At 42.0% G+C, this 13,437-nt stretch overlaps 1 protein-coding gene and 1 non-coding gene across 2 annotated transcripts; one reads left to right on the top strand and one right to left on the bottom strand.

Annotated features, from left to right (window-relative positions):
* The first annotated feature begins 3,033 nt into the window (after positions 1 to 3,033).
* LOC110982091 (uncharacterized) lies at positions 3,034 to 12,206 on the top strand. The gene is made up of 2 exons (XM_022240244.2): positions 3,034 to 3,542; positions 7,789 to 12,206. Exon 2 carries the CDS (start codon positions 7,798 to 7,800, stop codon positions 9,352 to 9,354), a length of 1,557 nt encoding a protein of 518 aa, XP_022095936.2. The 5' UTR covers positions 3,034 to 3,542; positions 7,789 to 7,797; the 3' UTR covers positions 9,355 to 12,206.
* A 1,044-nt stretch (positions 12,207 to 13,250) lies between these two features.
* On the bottom strand, positions 13,251 to 13,323 carry Trnar-ccu (transfer RNA arginine (anticodon CCU)). The gene has a single exon. It is a non-coding gene; the product is annotated as a tRNA-Arg (tRNA).
* Positions 13,324 to 13,437: the final 114 nt, after the last annotated feature.

Here is a 13,437-nt window from a genome sequence, read left to right on the forward strand (position 1 = left end):
GTAACGAAGCGCCCTCTTTCGTTCATGCTCGGAGCCAATCAATACATATGCATTGTAATTACATGTTTAAAGCAAGGAATGATTGTAAATTTCTCAAAAGGCCCCCATGGCCGCAACGTCCGTCAAAGTAAGCTAAACATTTAAATTGAACGGTCTTTAATCCCGACACCATAACGAGCCTGGTCTGCTATAATTATAGTTTGATCTACCCCTCCCCTTGGCTGCATGAGCATAAATCCTAGGGGAATGGGGGTATATACCCCCCCCACAGTTAAAAGGGGGCATGGGCTATTGAATGCCCCCCCCCCCCATTGTGGTGAGCAAGAAATTGAGGCGGATTGTGAAGAATTTGTAATAGGATGAATTTTGTGCCCCCCATTTTTTTGAAATTCTAATTCCCCCAGAGTTAGGTCATGCAGTTTCTTAGAAATGTGTGGGTTGCTTGGCAGCGCGTGTGGGCAGGTTGGTAGCAGAACTTGCAACCAACCACAAGAGTCCTTGAGGAGGAGCAGATAAATTCAGTGGCCAGTGACCCTTCACTCCACTTGGCTACTGGACTCCACAGAGACTGTTCTGTTGTCTCTGTGATCTCTCCTTGCATTGAACCTGCCACAATTACATATTCGTCCCTGTCCTGCTCTAGGTGAGTTTGATGATACTTTTGTCTTACTTTTATGCCTAGATTGAAGTGTCTATTCTTCAACGCTAAAACCAAGTCGTCATAGGTCAATATCATATTGCGTTTCTGAATTGTAGTCATTGTAATTTTGGCTGAGAATGCTTTGAAAGAGTAAAAGAATGTGCACGTCTTAATTTAAGCCAAAGTCTATTTTAGAAGTTCTATCCATGTTGATATCTGTTTAAGGTTCTGTTGTTTCCAGGTACAAACACCATTTCTTTTGCGATATCTTGCACAATCCGTCCAAACATTCTGACTTCCTAGTCCCAGAATACTGAATGAATTTAACTTGCTGTAGGAGTTTCCATTGATTTGGAAGTTTACCATTTCCATGTAAAAGATCTCTGGCGACTTGTCTAAATTAGGTAAAACTTAATTTAGGAAGACGTGATTCCTAGGATTACTTGTATAATATTATTTTACTTAGGTTTTTATGATATATTTCTTCTAGCATACATTGAATAATCACATTCCCTTGACTAAAGTGAAGAGAGGGATATTTCCCTCTTGTACAAGTTAAGTCTTTGAATTTGCAACATTCTTCTGTGATTTATTACTTGATAAGTTTCAATCATTTGACTTGATTCACCTTTATCTAGTTTTTACCATAGTTCCATATATTCAATAGTTAGTTTTTCTTTATTCTATTTCAGTTCTTATATCCGTGTGTTTAATCTTTTGATGTGTATTCCTTTTGCTTTAAATCGATTTGATTGCCCAGAACTTTGACATTTTAATGTTTAATCTTAATTAACGTTTACCTCCTGATTATGATTCACTCGTATTTCCCGGACTTAAACTTCCAAAGTTTGACCGCAACATTTGTAACCTTGTAATTCCTAAGACACCGGTCTTGGTATAGTGTCCTTGTAGCACCTTAGTCATTTCTGTGTAGACCAACCCACACACACAAATGAGGTACCCAGGTGGACGAAGGCATTGACCGACACTGGTAACCATGACAACCTTACACACAGTGTAGTGTTTTAAAGGGACTTTCACTTTTGGTAGTCCATACAACTGTTTTACTTAGTATAGTTAGTATTTCACTCCACTTGGCTACTGGACTCCACAGAGACTGTTCTGTTGTCTCTGTGATCTCTCCTTGCATTGAACCTGCCACAATTACATATTCGTCCCTGTCCTGCTCTAGGCAAAGACACCACTAGTACTGAGGCACCAAGGTAACCTCAGTGAGCCTATCGAGCTGTATGTACTGCTGGACAGGGAGTGACTTGAAGCGGAGTCGCATGCATTGTGTTCCCCACACCTGATTTACTCAAGCCGGGGAAGGAGAGACTGTGCAATCGAGTCCTACACACCATCTGCACATAGCCAACAATCCCAGCTTAGTACCAAGTGAAGCTAGGGCCAGTCATCCCCAACTTCAACGGAACTTCAAGCTACGCCCTTCATTTAGTTTTATTGTTAATTAATTTCTTGTGTAAACAGAATCCCTGGGTTTTCCTTGTTGTTTTTAAATATATGTATCCTTTAGATTTAGGATATCTGTATTTTTGTACAGCGTGTTAAAACCTTTCGCTAACTTAGCCGGAAACGCACTTATCTCCACTGGTTGGCTGACAATAAAATGGCGTAAACTAGTAAACAAATAAATAATGTAAGCAGGTGTCATAATTTTCATATTATGCCCGCTACAAATTTTTACGACTAAAATACATTCAATACCACTCAAAAGGGAAAAAACAATTTTGAAAAGCCATATGTATGCCTACATATTACAGATGTACATCAATATCATAGACATCGACTTTTTATAGAGTCATATGGCCATGGTATCCCCCCCCGCGTTTTTTTCAAACTTTCATAGCCGGGCAAGTCAACCCCACCCCAATTTCCAACACAAATTTACCCCACTGCTTGGCTGGTCAAAATTAGTGCCATATTCTCAAATTTTGAATCCAGCTTTAGACTGTGTCAAGTTCACTTGCTGTCGTTGATTTCATGAAGGTTGTACTCGTATTAACTTTAAATTGGCTTTTAAAGCATTCTCCCATTTGGAAACACTGTGCAGGTGGACAGGCTTAAGTTTCAGTTTTGCAAAGTAACGGTGAAACCATCGTAATCTAAAGTGATTCAAATTAATGTAGAGAAACGGCTGAAACAAAGAAGAATCCATTCACATTCAGCAGTCTTCTCTGTATTCACCTTACCCGCGGAGACGTTCGACATACATGTACATGTACATGTAAATGTGTACTCGCTGTATTGGGTCGCATGTGCACAGCCGTACCGTGTGCGTGCATCCATAGTACAAAGTTTACCCCGACACCATGGATACGGCACAATACAATAGCGCAGCTAGCACAGTTCACATGCACAATATCCGAGTCTTCAGTGGACTCCCTGTGAGGTAGCTTCTGCTCTGAAAAAAAAATCTAGCTAGGAACAATCAGCGCACTGCATATTCATTAGGGTCATTATTTGCCCTAACCTCGGTCTCTACGTGGTTATGTATGATTAAACAAACCGGAACGACAGTCGTGAGGTGGCATAAAACCATGTCCACCGTCCCTCATTGATACTCGTGTGGAATGCAGTGGGGTTGCCATCACTTCATCAACTTAGTCCAAAGCCAGAATTGTACGGATGATATTCGAAGTGCTGGCACATGGTCTATATAGATTTGCCAGATATTCCACACGGTGAGAGATTCTGTCGTTGGTTCAGGCCATTCATCATGAACTAAAACGCGTGGTGTAGGACCTATAGTGTGAGATCGCATCATCGTACACTCTAGGTGCGATTTGGCAAGGAGAAGTTATCAGCACACCGTGCGACTTGGTGAGGGCAGCGGGGTCAGAGGCGGCAAATTCGCGGCGGATCTGCTCAAATTACCAAGGTAGGTCCGGCGATAACCTCGTCAGGTCACAGTGGAGTGGAACGGAGCTAAGCTAGGATTTCGATGCTGAATCTTGCAATCAAGATTGTAACTCAATACAACATGATCCCATGAACGTGTGTCAGGTGGATGGATTGATCTAGATCCGGCGGTATCCATGAACCTGGTGGGAGGAAAGCTAACGTGAGGTTCTGTTCAAATCATGTACGTGTATTATGGCTCCATTTTAAGCATTTTATGATATTTCCAAGATGTTCAGTCTTAATTGAATGGCTAGTTTACATCTAAATCAACTAACAAAAAGGAGTACATTTATTTTTGCTTATGCACTTATATCTACTTGTGTGTCAGTTGACGTGCGTGTTCTTGCATGTCATATACCGCATGTGCCAAGTCTCATTCAAAGAAAAAAAGTCCCATTCAAGAAAAAAATGCGCCGACAATATCGGAAAAAACTCGAGGGGCGGATTCCGCCCCTGGCTCTTTCAGGGTGAAGAAAGAAGAGTTTAAAGGTATTTCGAATCATACAAGGGACAATATACTGTACATATACCCACACATGTTTATAGCCTCCCTCAACACTGGAAACAAGACCGTGACCCCGCGAGACGCTCAGGTCGAAGTGAAGAGGGTTAATTTCCTTAGAAATCAAGTTTCACATCAAAATCCACGGGGAGGGAACTGAAGTTATGATATGCACGTGGCTCAAGCAGGTGGCAAAAAACACGGCTGCCTCTGCCAAAAAAGTATTACATTTGTCTGAAACTTTGACGAAAGCTGCATACCTCCTCTTAGGAATTGGGACTTCGAATGAAATCGCGTTTAGTGCTCGATGGACGGATTTTTCTTTTTTGTGGGTTATACGCCCCGACCCCTCCTATCGAATCCAACTAAATGTCGACGTGGGTATGATGTGATCGATACTCAAAGTGCACCATGCGAAAGTTAATACGCGCCATTAACCGCGTCAAGGCTGAGCCATTGAGCAAGTGTGTCGTCATGGGGACAACTGTCGATTCCAAAAAAGTTTTGCTTTGGTTGCGAAAAGTTAATGGGCAGTTCTGCGGGAAAATGGCTCTTTAGTCCTCCCGTCATTTTTCTTTGTCTCTTTCTTTTCTTCTTCGTTATCTTGAAACTCTTGAAACTGGAACTGTGGGATTTCAAAAAGAGCATGACTCATTCGGCACGTTTCTGTTAATTTTCCATCTGTGTGTGTTATGAAGTACAAAATAATAATGCAAAGTATGCATGTGATTTCATAAAAAATGCAGTTTTCTCGGCGAGTATGATTACTTATTTCTCACAATATAGCACATTATACAATTTGAAATATTGTCCTGGACAAGTCTCAAGAGAAAATTATATTATGCTGTTTGCGTGAGTGGCTACTTTAATAATGCATTTGTAAAAGCTGCAGTGCAAGTGATAGTCTATATCTTGGGAGACGCACCATGAGCAAAATGTGCATAATTCGGAAACCTCTCCTCAAAAGTGAAAACTATTCATAAGGTCATGTTGTCCGTTGTTATGTTGCCATAGGTGCAGAAGGTAACAATAAACTTCCTTAATTTGTTTTAACACATACTATTTCGTGGTATCTATAGAAAGAGTCAGATGGTCGATGTTTGTTCAGCTTTGATAGGCGTCGCTAATCTTAACAATTGCAATTCACTACTTGTTTTCATGAAGCCGCACGTTTCAGCGTAGAGTGCCTGCACTCGGCAGTTGCTAGCCATTTCTCGTATGTGAGGAATCGCTGTACGCGTGCGTTCTTTTCCTACCTCCATGAATCAGGTAACGGACGGGACGAAATACTCTGCATAATAATGATTATGGTGACAATTTTAGAAGGATTTGTCCATAATAAATGACCCCAGCTTGAAAATTAGGTTAACTGTAACATAAGCGTGAAATAAGAGCATATTTACGAATTATCGGCACGGATGCGTAAAACCTGGGAATCTCACACTTATAACTGTTTTTCAAAAACAATTTTCGAGTGAGCTTTTTTGGCTAAAATTCGCTGTAGTTTCTGTATCTTTTAGAAAACTCTTTGTATCCAATTAAATTAAAAAGAGCGATCTTTCAAACTGTAGCCGGGATTTTGGTGATTCTTTCTTTTTATGATTCAATCAAAGTATGGAAATGATTTTGATAGGCATGATCGGTATAAAAACGGTATAATAAAGGTCTTGGCCCTCATATAAATGGCTTTATATTATGACCTGTGACCTACACCAAACTCCAGCTACGATTGTGTACTTCACGACGGATGAAACCCGTCGTAATTGAGGAGAGAACCTGGTGTTTACACGTGTTTGCTAAGGACCATTATGTCTGTTTGATCGCCCGAAGAGCCTTGAGTTAACCGGGAGCCCAAATATCGATTGTGTTCACAACAAAAGGACGTCTCCAAGATGACCTAACAAAAGTTGCTGCCGGGTGTTTGTTGGTTGTCTGTGATAGCTCAGTCACGGTTTCTGGGTGTATGATGTATTGCATCATAGAGAGGAAGGACATAACTTGCTGGTTCTTTCTCGACTGTTTGTATTCATCCAAGGCTTGTCCACCTTCATGTACTCTGAAATCGACCTGAATACTTGCGGGTGGACCTTGCAACCACAAGCAATTTTCTTCTCAATATGTAGGATGACATGGAACCTTTCCTTGAACCGACATAGTTGAACTAAATATACAATGTATATACCATTAAAAATTCAATATTTAGGGTCGACTACCGAAAAGAAAATCACAGTTGGGAGTGTGTGTGTATTGACCGAGATTTCTAAGAGGAACAGTGGTGTAGTTAGCCACTATTCACGTGTGTACATGTGCGGGCTATCAAAATGACGTGCGATTACATGTATAAACAATTATATTCACCGGTGAACTTTGATTTCTATACGATATAGCAACATGTTAGACAAGAGAACCACATGGGTTATCGTGTTTGAAAAGCTTGCTGAAATAATTATGCAGATTAATTAGGTTGCACTGCTTAAAGACCTTGTAATCCTCATGCACGAAGACTCTTGATAATCCAACCCATAGGCCCACTGTACTTTGATATTCCATTTGTACACAATACGAACTTGAATTATCAAAGTGCAAGGCACAAGACAAATCGTCTGTCTGAAACGTCTGGGGTGTCTAAAATGACAGAATTTAACCCATCACATTTAGCAAGTTATATAAAATCATCGCCATGTACGACACTGTGTGTTCATTTTACCGTCAAGGCAGTCCGCAAATGACGTTAAATTCATGTCCATTGCGAGCGTGCATTGTTTTAGTCAGGGTGAGTGCCTATTCATTGTGTTCCCGGCCCGGGGGTTTTAGACTTACGTGTACTTGTCTAATCAGTAGCAAGGCGTCCAAAAACAGACTGGTTTGTTTCCAGCCAGGATCATTTTGCAACACCTGATCCGGGCGATCAGGGAAATGAAATGGATTCCGAAGAACGTAATGAAACAAAGGAGTGTTAAATCCGAAAGAAATCAGAGATGCGGGGGCTGTAACTGCGGTTGGAGTTCAGAACAATCAAGGCACTGTGTATATATTTATTGTTTGCACTTCCGATTGGTAAAATGGAATCTTTCGACGTTTAAAGTGTTTTGAAAGTGGAGAGAAGCTGCAGGAACTTCACCTGGTATCCCCTAAGGAGATGTTGGCTACAGTAATGTTCTGCTGCCTCCAGTAGTGTATGTATAGGACGTGTTATCATCCACAGACATGTACATGTCGTTTGTATCTGGGATTTTTTTGATACTGACTAAAGAAGATTACCCTATCAAGTATCATGTAATTCTGTTGAGTACCTGTAACTGTGTTGAGAGGGCCACTTATCATGGAATGTGCAAAGGCAAAGGGGCGCTTTGTCATGTCGTATAGATGCGTATTCCATGCACGTCGTGGTAGGAAGAGGCTGCGGAGTACGGATTCACACCATGGAATGGACCAAAAACACGCATTATGCCTGGAAAGGAGAGAAGTTCTAGGTTAAAATGAAGTTAATAATGTTACAGACTTACAGTATGTCTTTGCGGTCATTTGTCACGTGACATGGCGTGACGACATCGCACAAATAAATGGTAGTCACTAAATGCCGACGTCAGGCATCAAAATTGGCACCGTCATCGATATCACCCGATCACCTCGTGTTTGTAACAACAAAAACGCCCCCCCCCCTTAGTTTTTACCTTTGTTCGCATCTTTAGTAACTTCTAAATATTCCTCTTTTTCTCAGATCCCTAACATGGCGGACACGGAGATAACCGCGCCATCTGATACAACTCCCGAGATCGACAATTCAACTGAGAACAAAATGGAGGAGACGAACAATAACTCGGAGGAAATGCCCCAAGCAGCTAAGACTCCCGATGGAGGTGAACTAGATGAGTCGACCCCTACTACAGAGGGAGGTGAGCCCGTCGGATCTCAGGAGGATAAACAACAGAATGAGAAACCAGTGGGGGAGGGCACAATCGCTGACCAAGATGCTGGGGACTCTAAACCAGCATCCGAGGAAAATATACCACAGCCAGGGGGCGATGCTGGGGAGGAAGCGACAAAGGATGAACCGGACGCCCAAGAGACTGATGGCTCACCAGACGCTGCTCCTGCAGAACCTGTAGAGGAGAACGAACCCAAGCAGGAAGAAGAACCAGCTGCGACTTTGGCTAAGTCGGCAGAGGCCAAGGGAGATGGAGTGGTAGAGGAGAACACAGAGAGCAAACAAGAAGATGGGGATGCTGAAGAAAGGCCCAAAGAGGAAAGTGAGGCTAAGGAGGAATCTGCCCCAGAGAGGGCGGTGGTGGAGGAAGGAGAGGATGAACAGAGTAGTGCACCTGCTGAGGCCGACGCAGCAACTGAGGAAGAGAAACCTGTAGACGCTGAGGCACCTGCAGAGACAGGCGAGAACGTCGGTGAGAAAGCGCCAGAGGCTGACGCTGCCGAAGCAAAAGCACAAGATCAGTCAGCAGACAATGAACAGACAGTAGACAATTTTTACTCAAACGAGGATGCGAAACAAGAGGACAGAGCAAGCCCTGTCGGTGACACTCAAGAAGAGCACAAGCAGCACACAAGCGGTGAGCCAGAAGAGACAACACCAGCCGTCCAACAAGAAGTGACGCCTGAGGAAGAGGGAGAAACCAGGGCGGAAGATCCCTCCCTCGATACCGAGAGGATCCCCACACCTGCATCCAAAGAGCCAGAGCCCACCCAAGAAACAGCCCAAGAGGCGCAGGTTTCTTCCTCTCCGGAACCCGCTGAAGAGGGCCTCACTGACTACGAGTTGAAGTACAGAGCCGCCCAGAAAGACATCGAGGAGCTGAGAGCTATGAATGTAGAGATTCAGCAAAGGCTTACCAAGTCGGAGGAGGAGGCGAGGGAGAGGAAGCAGCGGGCCAATGCAGAGAGCAAAGATGGCATGAAGGTCCAGGCAGACTACCTGGCACGGGAGCTGTCCCAGCAACAGGACACTGAGAAGTTTCTCCGCCAGAAGCTGGCCGAGGTCCTGGAGGAGAAGGAGGAGAGCGAACGCAAGTGCAAGGACCTACAGCTCCGGCTCAAACGCTTCGTCAAGGACGACCAGGCCAAGGACGAGAGGATGGTCAAGATGGAGGGGGAGCTTCGCGAGATCTCGCGGGAAGTTGAAGTGCTGGAGGACCACCTGGACCAGGAGACGCTGGCAAAGATCAAGGCAGGACGAGACAGTCGGGCGACCAACGGCGAGGCAACAACCACCCGGACGCAAGACAAGAAAACAGAGACGCCCGCTCCAAAGTCAAAAACATGCGTCATACTTTGATTGGCCAATCCTCAGTCTTTCACATTATCGGCGATTATGACTCTTTTCATTGCACCGTACGTAATTACAGCAGGGTGCTGAATTAATCGCCTTTTTGAATTGACGTAATCCACGTTGATTCCCATCACAAGCCGGCAATCGTTTTCAGCGTTTCTTGCTAATGAGGTTTGCTCGAAAAGTGAGATGACCGGTAGAGATTGGATGCAGTCGAGCTTCATTTCCCTGGAGTAACGCTCACCAGGTTGATAGTGTGTTTGAAATTACATGATACAACTTTACCCAACAACATCATTCTAGCAGACGTTTGTCATATTGACAAAAAAAAACAGTCCACTGTTTTCATGTCTTGTCAGGATGGCATTTTGTCTTTTCCGTCGCGTACAAAGTGAACATTGTGTTGCTTGGTTTTATTTTGATCGACGTGCAGACCTACATACATCACTCGGGTCTATTTTCTCAAATTTCTTTCTGAAAACCTTTGAGATATGACTATACATGTAATCAGTTTGTTTTCGTTCATAACAAATTACGTTACTTTATTACCACTTCTCGTTATCTCGGTTTATGGTTTTGTGGCTTGTCGTTTCAAATGGAAGTATTTGCAGTGAGCTCTAAACAGCCGTTTTATTAAGATTTTACAGTGTATGGTACCGGTTACAGTAACATAAAATGGGCCTAATTGCTTTGAGTCGTTAGAATTTTTTAATTGATCAAGAATTTGCCCCATGAGAGGAAAGTGTTTTCAGCGTACGGTCAATGCATGCATGACGGCATGTTTAAGATCAACTTTGCTTGATAGGACTGAATCCCAGACGTACGTCTCAACATTCTTCATACCTTGGACAGCTTCCTATGGTAAAACTGAGAGCTGCATTTAGTCTGGTTTAAACATGACTTGGCGCGAAAGCAAACATGGAGCGAGCATGACAACGCATGATCAAATATTTGTGCCGCGAAGACATCCAACTTCGTACGCTTCGCGTTTGCTGGAGCCTTGAAGTATGAACCGGACATTAGTTACTTGCACTCTGCCAATCGACGAAAACTGCGTTCCGTGATGTATTACACAACGCAGGAATTTTGCTGGGGAGCACAAACATGATTTTTCAAAATACAGGGTATTTTATCAGTTGTCTCTGCTGATATGGACGTGTAGAGTATTTGTACTGCTGGCGTATTCAGGTGTTCTGTTGGGGATCGTGATTTTTTTAACCGTCTACCAAATTTTCTCATCAGTAAAATACCCCCCTCCAAAAATATTGTTCTAAAATGCTAACGCATTCAATTCCTAATAAATATATACACGTACCCGTAAAAACTGGCAATCTGTCTTGGCTTGGGCGACCTGCCCCCGCTGGATACGCCGCTGCATTGTGCAGCTGTCGATCGACAAATCCAGTCGCAGCGATGATCCCCTTTATTGGCTAAAGACACTGCGATAGGTGTTCCGTGGTATCGAATCTATCTCAGTACACGTGTATTCGCCGTCATCGAAGGTTGACAAGGTTGCTGGCTTCGTCTATATGCTGCAACATAGCATCAGTGAACTTAAGACACAAGCCGGGACTTCTTGGGCTGACGCAGCGGTGCCAGTCAGTGTGTTTGTTTTTGATTTTGCGTACAGTTTCGAAAGGATTAATGTCATTCAGATTACATGGTTGATATCAACCTCGGTATTAAAATTATCTTTCCCTCTCATGTAACTTTTATAGTATTGATTGTTGTAAATCTTGTGGTTCTGACAAGAAGGCATCATCGGCCGGAAAATAAGTTTATTTCATCACTACCTCCTCCAGAATAGGTTTCAGATGGAATGTGTATTTTCTAGACGTAATTTGCATGTAATGGTTCAGAATAAGCATTTTTGAATCTGTAAGACTCTGTTTGGAATTATCTAAACTTTTTTGATTTTATACAGCTTTCGTGGATGGTTGACGTAAATGGACATTAACGCTGTGGCGATATAATTAACTCACCAATTTGTCTAAATTTGTTTAAGTTTTTATAAACTCAATTGTTTGAAATTATTTCATTTTAATGACTTGGGTTACGGCGGGCGGAATTTCAACAGAACATAAGAAGCCTTTACACTGCAAAACTGTGATGTTAAACTGGTCTTAATCTAACACTCTGGGTGTTACCAGAGAACTACACCCAGGGTACTAAAAGACATCACAGAATTTGAAGTGTACAGTCAACCAGGCAACAGTGCCTGTCACGGGTGTTTTTGTGTGCTATAAAAAATTCACTGTGTGTCCTTGAAGCTAAATTATTTTCGGAGAACTTCTGTCGATGTACAGATATCTTTATCAATGATTCATGACATTTTGTTGTGTGGTTGTTGTGTGGTGTCTCGTATGTCAATTAAGGCATGATTAACTACTTTTGCTTTGGGAATCTAAACTTACAAAGGGTGTGACAAAGAACAAATTTTTGAGTTTTCCAAAGGAAAATCCATTGATAATAACTATGCATAGATTTTAATGTTAAATAAACAGACATTTTGTACATACGTAAATTTTCTTACTTATGGAAAAATAATACACTGTACATAATTATGTTCAACGTAAAATCTTCGAATTCTCTTCAATGTTTCGAAACAAAACAGCGCATATCTCGGTTACAGAAATCTTGTAATTTTCTCCTTCGTGGTAAAACATCAGTTAACAAAATTAATTATGTAATTTGTAAATCATGTAATTTGTAAACGTCTTGTTTAATATCAGAGTTAATTTTCTAACAGTGATCATGAGCCCCAAATTAAAGGGGATTGTGACAGTTAATTCTCAATGATGAAGGCTTTCCTGCCGTTTTTTTTGACGGAAAAATAAAGATGACTTCATATACAAAGTGCAATGTTTTTCCACTGTTTTTAAATTTTCCTGCGTGGAATTGATTAATATTCATCCGTAGGAGTTGTCGAAGAGTTTGAATTAGAGGAGGTAAAATGGAGAAGGGAGGGGCTACAAGGGTGACCTTTAATATTCTGTTCTGAAATGTTATACATTCATACACATCAATGTTCACCTTATTATCCGAGAGACACACAGCCGCTGCTCCCATTATGGTCGATCCCGGAATAATAATTTACACACTACTAATATCTAACTTTTGACAAGGATTATTGAGGAACTGCTCTTCTGGGCAGTCCCCAGATTTATTATAACAATTCATTAAGGCCAATTTGTGACGTTCTTGGTGTGACAGCGAACACGAATATGCGGTAGTGCCAGGTTTGATTAAAAATTGGCAAGTTTGCTGAAATGTTCTCTGACGTGGAATTCGACACATCCAAGCCGACAGTTACGCAAATTACACGAATGATATACATGTACTTGTATACCGGTGGGAAATGATGTAAAAGCGACCCCCCCCCCATGCAACAAAATTGTAAACAAAATGCAAGTACATGTACATGCATATACATCTCTCCATTCGATTCAGTAGGTAATGGTCAAATTGACTGAGAAACCTAATAAATTTTTCATCTCCGGTAATTAAGATAACATAATACAATCGAGGCTATTATTATTATTTACTCGGCCATTCAGAGCAGGTACTCGTAGGACAGTATCCAGCAAACATCAAAATCAATGGACTAAGCAAAAGGGCATTATAAATAACAACAACCACCCACTCCAAGCTGGCCAGGATTGACAAAAGTATACTTAAATGATCCGAATGATACTATGATCCGAAAGCCTGTCAATAGAGTTGACTGTTTTCCTTCATCCGTGAAGACAATGGGACCGGGTAACGAAGGCTCTTCCAACAACTAGAGGCGGCTACCCCAACAAAAAAGAAGAATTTTTAAGGGATATGTATTACATAGGTATTACGTAAAGTGGTCATATTTTCTGTCAACGAAATTTCCACTTCGGTAAAAAAAAAAAGAACACCTCCGACGGGACTCGAACCCGCAACCCCCGGCTTAGGAGGCCGATGTCTTATCCATTAGACTACGGAGGCTTCTACTTCCCCTCAGAGAGTTATACAATATAACCCGTGTATTTTAAAACTATATCGGTGTTATACATTCCAAACAAAATTATCCATTTTTTCCCTCCCCCATTGGCGTTCTCA

The sequence above is a fragment of the Acanthaster planci genome, linkage group LG04, assembly GCF_054643075.1.
Source record: "Acanthaster planci isolate LZ-2023a linkage group LG04, COTS_SCS, whole genome shotgun sequence".
NCBI classification, from domain to species: domain Eukaryota; kingdom Metazoa; phylum Echinodermata; class Asteroidea; order Valvatida; family Acanthasteridae; genus Acanthaster; species Acanthaster planci.

Coding starts and splice junctions, on each gene's coding strand:
- LOC110982091 (XM_022240244.2), top strand. CDS start 7,798: ATGGCGGACACGGAGATAACCGCGCCATCTGATACAACTCCCGAGATC.